Source organism: Pituophis catenifer, unplaced genomic scaffold (genome assembly GCF_029215685.1).
Source record: "Pituophis catenifer annectens isolate HBS135680 unplaced genomic scaffold, rPitCat1.0.hap2 SCAF_15, whole genome shotgun sequence".
Lineage (NCBI taxonomy): Eukaryota > Metazoa > Chordata > Lepidosauria > Squamata > Colubridae > Pituophis > Pituophis catenifer.
In genome coordinates this window covers 17,189,919-17,200,777 of record NW_027256895.1, presented here as the reverse complement: position 1 = coordinate 17,200,777, position 10,859 = coordinate 17,189,919, and the positions used below count along the sequence as shown (strand labels likewise).

Below are 10,859 nucleotides of genomic sequence, written 5' to 3'. Positions count from 1 at the left end.
ATTTATTTATTTTCATCAAGCATGTATTAGATAAAAGATACAAGTATAAACATGATTATGATTAATCATTGAGATTTGGAATTGCCAATTGTTCGACCATTCAGACACATAGTCAGGGTCGCTTTGTAGGGCAGCAGTATTGTCAGTGGTGTTGAATAGTTTTACGTCATCAGTGAAGAGTATGCAGCTGCTTATAATATGATTGCAAAGGTCATTTGTGTAAAGCAGAAAGAGTTTTGAGTCCTAAAACAGTGCTTGGGGGCCACTGCTGTTAACTGGTGCAGGTTTTGATAGGGCACTCCCTATTTTAACTACTTGTTGCCTGTTTGACAGGAACGCGGCTATCCACTGGTACAAGGGTCTGAAATGTAGTAAGAGCTTAGTTTGTGGTGTACCACTGAATCAAAGGCATTGCAGAAATCTATGTAAATTGCATCTATTGCTTTACCCTGCTCAAAGTTGTGTGGTCCAACTGTTTCCGCAGTGTAGAAGTTGCAGATTACAGGACAAATTTTTTGTTAGAGAGTAGGTTCATTGCCTCTCAGTGGAGGGTAATGGATTGGTTTATGATTGATTCCATGACTTTGCAGGTGATGCAACACATTGAGATTGGTCTGTAATTTTCAACTTGGCTGGGGTCTCCCTATTTGAAGATAGGAATGATCGTGGCCAATGACCATAGGTCATGGCAAGGAAAATGGTTCTGAAAGATACCTGATAGATTGTGCTTAGAGGTTCGGCTATTGCAGTGGAAAGCTTTTTCAAGAAGTAGGGACATAATCCATCATAATTTCATGATCCTTTGTTTATTGTTTATTTGACCATTGATTTAAAATCCTATACCCATTAATTTCTCTACATGGGGCTGGAATATTTGAATAATTGCCTCTTCAGGTTTAACATCTGCCCATCCTACAGTATCAAATCTGGTAGAAGAGATATGTGGGTCTGTTTTGCTAAGGAATTACAAGTCTTTTCTGCCATAGCATCTATCATGTAGAACCTCCCCACCCCCAGTTGAGATTGTTCCCATTTTTCTTATCTTACCCCATCTTTCCTTCTATTACCTTCTCCTATTAGTATCTTTTGATTTATCACTTTGTTCTTTGCATCTTATGATTTATGATTGTATCTTATGATTTATGATTATGATTTATCACATTGTTGTTTGTATATCCACTAAATGCTTATGTACTGTACACTGAGAGCTTATGTTTGTATGTACATTGTACATTTACTGTATGTTTGTAGTTTGTATTTACATTGAGAGCTTATGCACCAGAGACAAATTCCAATCACACTTGGCCAATAAAAAATTCTGTTCTGTTCTGTTCTTTGATAATTTTGTGGGATCTTTCATGAACAGACCTGGGAGGTCACAACAGAGAGGCAATTGGATCAGCACCCACATGATGTGGTTTAAGATAAAGGTTCTCCCCGCATATATGTGCTAGTTGTTCCCAACTTTAGGGGATGGTGCTCATTTCTGTTTCAAAGCCGAAGAGCCAGCGCTGTCTGAAGATGTCTCCTTGGTCATGTGGCCAGCATGACTAAATGCCAAAGGTTCACGGAACGTTGTTACCTTCCCATCAAAGGTATCCCTATTTTTCTTCTTGCATTTTTTACATGCTATCGAACTGCTAGGTTGTCAGAAGCTGGGACAAGTGACGCTGTTACAGGGGTATATTATGTGGTATATGTGGCCATATAAATGTGATAAATAAAAATCCAACTTCATGAAAGCACTATTTATTTATTTATTTATTTATTTATTTATTTATTTATTTATTTATTGAATTTCTATACTGCCCTTCTCCCGAAGGACTCAGGGCGGTGAACAGAATAAGATTTCATATACATATAATACTTTTTTTTTTAAACAGTAAATAATAAATTGAGTCAACTTGGTGTATCTGCTAAGACCTTGGCATAGTATTTAGGTGTTTATGCTAGCCCTGCTTGTTGAAACAGAAAGGTCTTCAGGGCACGTCGGAAAGCGCGAAGATCTGGGATTATTCGTATTCCAGGGGGTATTCTGTTCCAAAGAGTAGGTGCCCCCATAGAGAAGGCTCTCTCCCTTGGAACTACTAGATGACATTGTTTTAATGACGGTACTATGAGTAGGCCTACTCTGTGAGAGCATATTGGTTGGTGGGAGGTTATCGGTTGCAGTAGGTGGTCTCGTAAGTACTCAGGTCCTAAGCCATGGAGCACTTTAAAGGTAAGAACCAACACCTTGAAGCACACTCGGAAGGCCACTGGAAGCCAGTGCAGCTCGCGTAGAAGAGGTGTTACATGTGAGCACCAGGTTGCTCCCATAATTACTTGCGTGGCCGCATTCTGGACCAGTTGGAGCTTCCGGGTGCACTTCAAGGGGAGCCCCATGTAGAGAGCATTGCAGTAGTCCAGTCGGGAAATGACGAGGGCTTGAGTGACTGTGCGTAAGGAGTCCCAGTCTAGAAAGAGATGCAATTGGTGAATCAGGCGAACCTGATAGAAAGCTCCTCTGGCCACTGCTGTTATATGATCTTCTAAAGACAGTCGTGCATCCAGGGGGATGCCTAAATTGCACGCTTTCTCTGCGGGGGTCAATGACTCATCCCCAATAGTTAGTAATGGGACTAACTGGCTGTACCGAGATGCTGGCAACCACAGCCACTCAGTCTTGGAAGGGTTGAGTCAAAGCCTGTTTCTCCCCATCCAGACCCGTACGGCCTCAAGGCACCGGGACATTACTTCTTCAAGGGCATCATTGGGGTGGTTTGTGGTGGAGATGTACAGCTGAGTGTCATCAGCGTACAGATGACATCGCACCCCAAAACCACAGATGATCTCTCCCAACGGCTTCACATAAATGTTGAACAGGAGAGGCAAGAGGACCGACCCCTGTGGCACCCCGCAAGTAAGGGGCCTCAAGGTCGATCTCTGTCCACCTGTCAACACTGACTGCGACCTGTCAGAGAGGTAGGATGAGAACCACCGTAATACGGTGCCTCCCACTCCTAGCCCCTCCAACCGGTGCAGCATGATACCATGATCAATGGTATCAAAAGCTGCTGAGAGATCTAATAGGACCAGGATAGAGGAACATCCCTTATCCGGAGCCCTCCAGAGATCATCAACCAACACGACCAATGCTGTTTCTGTGCTGTATCCAGGCCTGAAGCCGGACTGGAATGAGTCTAGATAGACAGCTTCATCCAGGTACTGTGGGAGCTGTCGTGCCACCACACTTTCGACAACCTTCGCTAAAAAGCAAAGGTTGGAGACTGGACGGTAGTTTGCTAAAACAGCCGGATCCAGAGAGGGCTTCTTAAGGAGGGGTCTCACCACTGCCTCTTTCAAGGCGGGAGGTAAGAATCCCTCGCTCAGAGAAGCATTAATAATTCTCTGGAGCCAGCTATGTGTAACCTCCCGGGTAGCCAGCACTAGCCAGGAAGGGCACGGGTCCAATAAACATGTGGTCGCATTCAGCTTCCCCAGTAATCTGTCCACGTCCTCAGGAGTCACAGTATCAAACTCATCCCAGATAATGTCCTCAAGATCTGCCCTTGTCATTTCATCCGAATTAACCCAGTTAGAGTCCAAGCCTTCCTGAATCTGAGTGATTTTATCGTGCAGATATTGTGCAAAATCCTCAGTTCGTCCTTGCAGAGGGTCTTCCCGGGCTCTCAGCTGGAGTAGAGAGTGGGTAACCCTAAACAAGGCGGCTGGGCGATTATCTGCTGATGCAATAAGAGTGGAAAAATAGTTACATTTTGCCGCTTTTATCGCCACTAAGTAGGTCTTAATATAAGATCTCACTAGTGTTCGGTCAGATTCGGAACGACTGGCCTTCCAACTGCTCTCTAGGCGTCTTTTCCGGCGTTTCATCCCCCTCAGCTCAACAGAGAACCAAGGAGCTGGGTAGGTTCGACGCCAGGTCAGAGGCTGCAAAGGCACGACCCAGTCTAAAGCACCAGCGGCCATCCTATCCCAGTACGCCACTAGGTCTTCAGCCGAGTCATGAGCCAAGGTCTCAGGAAATGGCCCAAGCTCCATCCGGAACCTATCAGGATCCATCAGGCACCTGGGGCGGAACCATTTAATTTAATTGAGCTCTCATGGGCTTATTACTGAAAATGAGTTAAGACTAAATCTTACAGAACTGATATTTTCCATTGGATTCAAACTTTTATTAATGTAGAATAACACCTGTGTTTATTATAACATCCGAGAAAGAAATTTAAGCAAGATAAATGACATTAAGAATTTCCATGAGGCACTTTGAAACATGAAAGACACTGATTATCTAGATTATCTACATAATCTAGACCTGTGATGGCGAATCTATGGCACACGTGCCAGAAGTGGCATGCAGAGCAATCTCTCCGTTCACACCAGCCATCGACCGTTGCTCCTCTGGCTTCTGGAGCCCATGCAGACAGCTTATCTTCGGGTGCACATGCATGGAAGAAACCGGAAGACCAGGTGACCAGTGTGCATGTGCACACTGGAAACTGGTGTTGTGACCCAGGCCCAAGTAGGTATTATCAGATGCATCCAGTTCGAAAATAAACAGACTTTATTAGAACAGCTGAGAATTAACTCATTCTCAGTGTAGTCCAAACTAATTCAAAACAAATTCTTCATAACACAATTCTTCAGCCTTATCACCAACCTTGGTCTAATTAGGCAATCTGCCAAAGGCTTTTCTTGGCAAAAATTCAGAAGCAGAAGACGTCGACAATGCAGCAAGATAAGAAACAAATCTATCAATATTGTTTTCTGTCAAAGAGCCCAAGAGCCGTTGCTGGTCTTTTAAGCCTTATGGGAGGGGCCAATCATCTCTTGGCCCTACTCCCGAGTCGTCCTTTTTACTTTAGCTGCTCTTGCCTTCTGACAGCTCTTCTCATGCGTGCACTAGGAACAGGCTCCTCATGTTCTTCTGCCTCTGTGCTGTCACCCTCTGGAGTTCCAGAGTTCACACATCACTCCCAGATGGCCCTGGCCCCATCTCTGACTCTGACGCAGAGCCCTCATCCAGGCCTTCCCCAGCCTCCAGGACTGGCCCATGTTTTTCCTCAGCCTCCTAACTGTCCAAATCTGCTGCCAGCTCTTCAGGCTGCTGGTGGACCACAACAACTGGAAGCCCAACTCTTCTGGTTTCCGGCACTCCCGCGCATGTGTGCCTGGGAGCTGCTCTTCTAGTTTCTGGCACTCCCCCGCACAAATGTGCACTCCCGTTTCAGCACGCAGGTTCACCAACACAGATCTAGACCCTTTTTAGTCAATTAATAGCTCATATATTAGCCTCAGATCATTCTGTATTCTACAGAAGGACCTTTATCAGATCCTGCATGGAATTAGTGCCCAAATTCTTTCTTTAAAAAAAAAACACTTCTTTTCTTTGACCACTTGTGGTAAAGATGGACTGTTTGAAGGTATTTTTCTCCTTTCTTAGTGAATGATTCTAGTCTGTTGTAGTGGGAGATAAAAGGACGTCTTGGTGGTGCCTGGCTTATTAGAGGAATTGATCATTTTCCTGCTATTCTTATTCAACTATATGACCCTTCCAGGAGATAGCATTTGATATTTGAGTTGCTGATGATTCCCAATTTAATACCATCTCATAGGCTTAAGGGAGAAGCTATCAGTGTTCTATCATGTAGAACACTGATGCCTGTAAAGGTCAGGACAAGAGAGCACCAAAGCTAAGGAAGATAGATTTGATCTTTGTACGTTGAGGTTCTCCATCAATGCCACTAGTGTCTTTGGATGGGTAAGGAAAGAAGATATTTGCCATTTGGGATTCATTAGGGACTCACAGTTGCAACTTGAAATGTAGGTGGAACACATGACTAGAGGACTGGTGCACCAATTGTTGTTTGATTTGATGTAGGTGAAGCTGGCCAAACACACAATTCTATACATTTGACATGGGACAGCATTTAAAGACTACTCCAAAGTCGCACCTAATCCAAAATGCTGTACTCTTTCAGATAAGGGAATTCTAATGTTATGATAATATAATGGCAATTTGATAGCACCTATATTGATTACAGATTCAGTTTTGGGTACAACTAAAAGCAGATAGATAGATGATAGATAGATAGATAGATAGATAGATAGATAGATAGATAGAGACAGACAGACAGACAGACAGACAGACAGACAGACAGACAGACAGACAAAAAGTAGACAGATATCCAAACCTGACTGGCATCAAATGTCAATGAGGTATAAACTTCCACTGAAGTTCTTGATGAATTATAGAAGGATGTATATATATAGAGATTTACAGCATCATTTTTAAAATAATTATTTTACTATTATATGGCATGGAGCTGATATTTTTTATTTTTTTAATTCTTGTTATGTGATTGTATTTTATTTTATTGTATTTTAATTTAATTTAATGTATTTTATGTTTCCTTTTAATATTTTCTACATCCTCAACAGCTCTGAGACTATGGTGAGATATCAAGCAAACAAATAAGCAATCTGTAAATTAATGTAAGGCCATATTGTTTTAAAACTGGAAGAACTTTTTTTCCTGTTTTCGTAGAAATGGGGAAAAGTTCTGTATTTCTTTCTAGTTTTCATTGCTGTCAGCAATTACAGGCTGGTGTACAATTGTTTACATGCCATGGTTTCCTAGGTCTTGAATTCTGAATTGTTGATCTTTCAATTGTCATTATCAATTCCCACATCATTGTTTCAACTTCATCTCCTAGTGGGCAAGAAGTTGTTGTGGAGACAAGTGCAAGTATAAATACTCTTAATGAGGCAGAGCTTGGGGAAACTTCAATTGGTTTACGATAAGACACTTTTACACATCATGATGATACTTGCAGCCTTGGTCTTGGTGCTTTTGCCTGAAATGATGTCCATGATTCCCAGTGCTAAATGTAGGACTAACGACCCTCTGCCTTTTCTTCACAAGCAATATCAATCAGGAGATTTCATAATTGTGGGCATTTTCTCTCAGATCTACATCTACTATAGAATAATAGACTTCAGGAGACATCCATCTAAGGAGCTTTTTGGCACCACTGTGTAAGATGTTTTACAGAGAGACATGAAAAGAGAAAGAAGAAAAGGATATAGAGCAGAGAGAGGAGAGAGGGAGGGAGAGAGGGAGAGTATGTAAGGTAGGAAAATATATAGATGGACAGTAGATTATAAATATTAGATGATGAATGGATGGATGGATGGATAGATGAATAAATAGATGACAGACAGACAGACAGACAGACAGACAGACAGATAGAAATGGGTTAGATACAATCATTAAACTGAGTTGGCCTATACCGTCTATGATATTTTGGGAAGTATGTATTTTGACAATATATAATGCTTATTTTAGGGTCATAACTCCAATGTATCAGCACATCCTCGCTTTAGAGTTTGCCATCATGGAAATCAATAGAGATACCTCTATTTTACCAAACCATACCTTGGGGTTCCATATCTATAATGCCTACTTTGATCCCAGTTGGACATACCGTGCCTCATTGGAGCTCTTCTTTACAAAGGGCCAATTCATACCTAACTATAGCTGTGATGCTCAAAACAGACCAATAGCAGTCATTGGAGGACCTTCCTCTGACATCTATCTATACATGGCTAATATCCTTTCCCTGTACAAGATGCCACAGGTATGTTGTTTCCTTAGAATTAAGTGGCAGGAGAGAAAAATCCATATAATATTTTTTCTGTAAAAATCTTCAAGGGAAAAAAATATTGTAATAAAAACGGTAGATTTTAGGAAATTTATGCTGCTAGAGACTACAAGTGAATTTTGGCGTGTTTTGGTTACGCCACAGCACCTTAATTCTTCAGCTTTTAATGTTTCAAGGGGCTAGGCTTGGGAATACTTTTCAGCAAAATCAATATTCACCAAAGTGAGCATAATCAAGATTCACCCAACCTAGATTTTGGGATTTTTTTTTTAGGACTTAGTATTGATTTTATTTCAGTTTCTCTCTGGCCTACTAAAGTTCTCCTTGGAAATAAGATGAAATTATCTTGAAATATTGCATCAATAGTATTGAAAACAACTGGAGAATCTTTTTTACAAATTAAATAATATATTGTAAATTAATATTTTTCTTAATGATATTTAAGTTGGAGTGTACAAATTGCATTACTTAAATATTTAAGTGATACAGTTTGTGCTCTCTGACTAAACCTTGTGTCTTGAGATATGATATTGGAAATCCCAGACATGGAGTTTATTCTGTAAGCTTTTCTATGGTAACCGAACATGAAATGATTCATCTCTGAATTGTGAACTGGTGTTCTAATGCAACTCTGAACCACTGACCTATTTTGGTGATGCAGCTCAGCCTTAGAAGTGATGGCATAGAAATCTCCATGCACCGATGGAGGTCTTCTGATTGAACTTACTTAATTAAATCATGAGAAATGCTGGACATTCCTGCTCAATTAGCTCATCTTGAATATGAACATGAAACTTACACAGATTCCGGCTTCAGTTTCTAATTTAGCAGGTAAAATAGGGAGAGAATCTGATTGCACATCAACTTTTTACTTTACAGTAATTTTTTCCCTTTTCATTGTTTACCTCTCTGTTTCTAGATATTGTATGGTTCTGCTCCTGAAATTAGCACAAAAGAACAAATTGATGTTTATCAACAGATGTTGCCAAATCTGGACAGTCAATACAAGGGAATTTCACAATTATTACTATATTTCACGTGGACATGGGTTGGGATGTTGCTAGTAGACAACGAGAGTGGTGAAATGTTTATGCGCAGGGTACTTCCCATGGCTACCCAGAGTGGCATCTGCTTTGACTTCGTTGCAAGATTTCCCAAAACTCTTCATTCAAATAATCTGAAAAAGATGATTGAAATAGGACTTAACATGTACAGATTTGTTATGAAAAGTAGCGTCACTGTGGTGGTAGTTCACGGTGAAAGTGGTAACGTAATGACTCTAAGGTTTCTTTCCAGTAATTTGAAAGACAATGATTTGCCACTATGGACAAAAGGGAAAGTCTGGATTATGACAATCCAGATGGATATCACATCAAATCCCTTTCAGAGAAATATGGATATGGTTTTCCTTCATGGTGCTTTATCTTTTGCAATTCACTCAGAGAAGGTACTGGGATTCCAGCAATTTCTTCAGATGAGAAACCCTAACTTGGAAAAGGAAGACAGTTTTATCAAGATCTTCTGGGAAAATGCCTTTGAATGTTCCTTCCGCCCCTCTGTAATACAAAAGGCAAATGGGGCCACTTGTACTGGAAAGGAGAAACTGGAGGTTCTTCCTACATCTGTCTTTGAAATGGAAATGAGTGGCCACAGCTACAGTGTCTACAATGCTATCTACGTGGTGGCACATGCTTTGCAAGACTTCTATTCATCTATAATGAAATATAGAGAAGGGAGGAAAATCAAGAGGAAACTTTTGAATCAACATTTATGGAAGGTAAAATCCCCCAAAAGACAAATTACTGATGTCTCACTCTATCTTCCTACTAGATTTCAGAAAAAAAACAAAAAAAGAAAAACATTCTTCCAAGGATTCATTTCTCCAATTTAGGTGAAACTGAGAAGTTCTGGTAAATATAAAGTTAGCTATTTACTTTTTAACAGTCTAAGACCAAGTAAATGTAAAATATAGTATACCATTGATATATCAATTTGTAACAAAAAAGTTTCTATAAGCTAAATAGCAATAGCACTTAGACTCATATCCTGTTTCACAGTGTTTACAGCCCACTCTAAGCGGTTTACAGAGTCAGCATATTGTCCCCAACAATCTGGGTCCTAAAGTTAGTTATAAAAAGTTTGCTTTTCCTTTCAAACACCTCAATATTAATAATTTAGTAAGACTAAACATGATTTATTTCTAGATGATATGCATATAATTTATTTTGAAACACTGTATTCTCTAGTTTTATCTGGTCTAAGAACAATATGTTATGTTGCTCATTTGGTATTAATTTTTTCCTTATATGTTTTTTTTTCTTATATGTTTTTTCTTATATGTTTATTGACTCTGCTCATTTGGAGAATTTTCTGAAATCCAAAAACATACTCAAAATTCAATTTCTTTTAGAAGAAAACCATGGAGACGGTTTTCATTTCCGTACCAGAAACTTTATTAAAATGTATTGAGGTCCTCATCATTACAAATTTAACATTTTTAAGCCTTCTGCAACATTCACCACCTTATATTCTTTTATATTCTCCTCAATATAAACTTGTTTCTCAATTATATTTTTCAAAAATCTGCTAGAAATAATTAGTCTGATTCAGGAGTGAAATGTAAAAATGTTTGCTACCGGTTCTGTGGGTGTGGCTTGATGGGCGTGGCTTGGTGGTCATGTGACCGGGTGGGCATGGCCAACTTGTTGTCACTCACTGTTAGAGTCAGGAGCTGCACATTTTGAAGCTCATTCTGCCCTTCTGAAGACCCCAACGCTTTTGGTTTCCCTCCACCACCCAAGCGAACATCGGAGCCTTCCCTTGCAGAAGCAGAATCCAGGCACAGAAATGGAAAAACGAGGGGGGGGATGGGAAGGAAAATGTGTAATTAGCAGAATCCAGCACAGAAATGGAAAAACGAGGGGGGGGGAATTGGGAGAAGAAGGTGTAAGAAGACGTTTCCTTAGATCACTGACACTCCCAACAATGAGTTTGGCGGCGATCTAAGGAAATGTCTTCCAGCTCTTCAAGATTGACTTTAAGCCAACAGCAAAAGTAGTGGGGGGGGCAACAGGGACATGTGTGTTTGTGTGCATGTGTATGTCCCTCCCTCTGCAAGGACTTGGAGGCAGATGCTGCCCCTCTGAGGAAAAGAGGAGGCGGCATACCTCCAATTGCTACCGGTACGGCGAACTA

General features: G+C 40.6%; 1 protein-coding gene across 1 annotated transcript in view; it reads left to right on the top strand.

The window, feature by feature from the left end:
* Positions 1–6,820: 6,820 nt before the first annotated feature.
* LOC139324485 (vomeronasal type-2 receptor 26-like) overlaps positions 6,821–10,859 on the top strand; it is a 9,452-nt gene continuing 5,413 nt past the window's right edge. The window contains exons 1-3 of the mRNA XM_070954196.1: positions 6,821–7,038; positions 7,349–7,640; positions 8,584–9,441. Of these exons, the coding sequence (XP_070810297.1) occupies positions 6,821–7,038; positions 7,349–7,640; positions 8,584–9,441 (1,368 nt within the window). The remainder of the gene's footprint in view (positions 7,039–7,348; positions 7,641–8,583; positions 9,442–10,859) is intronic.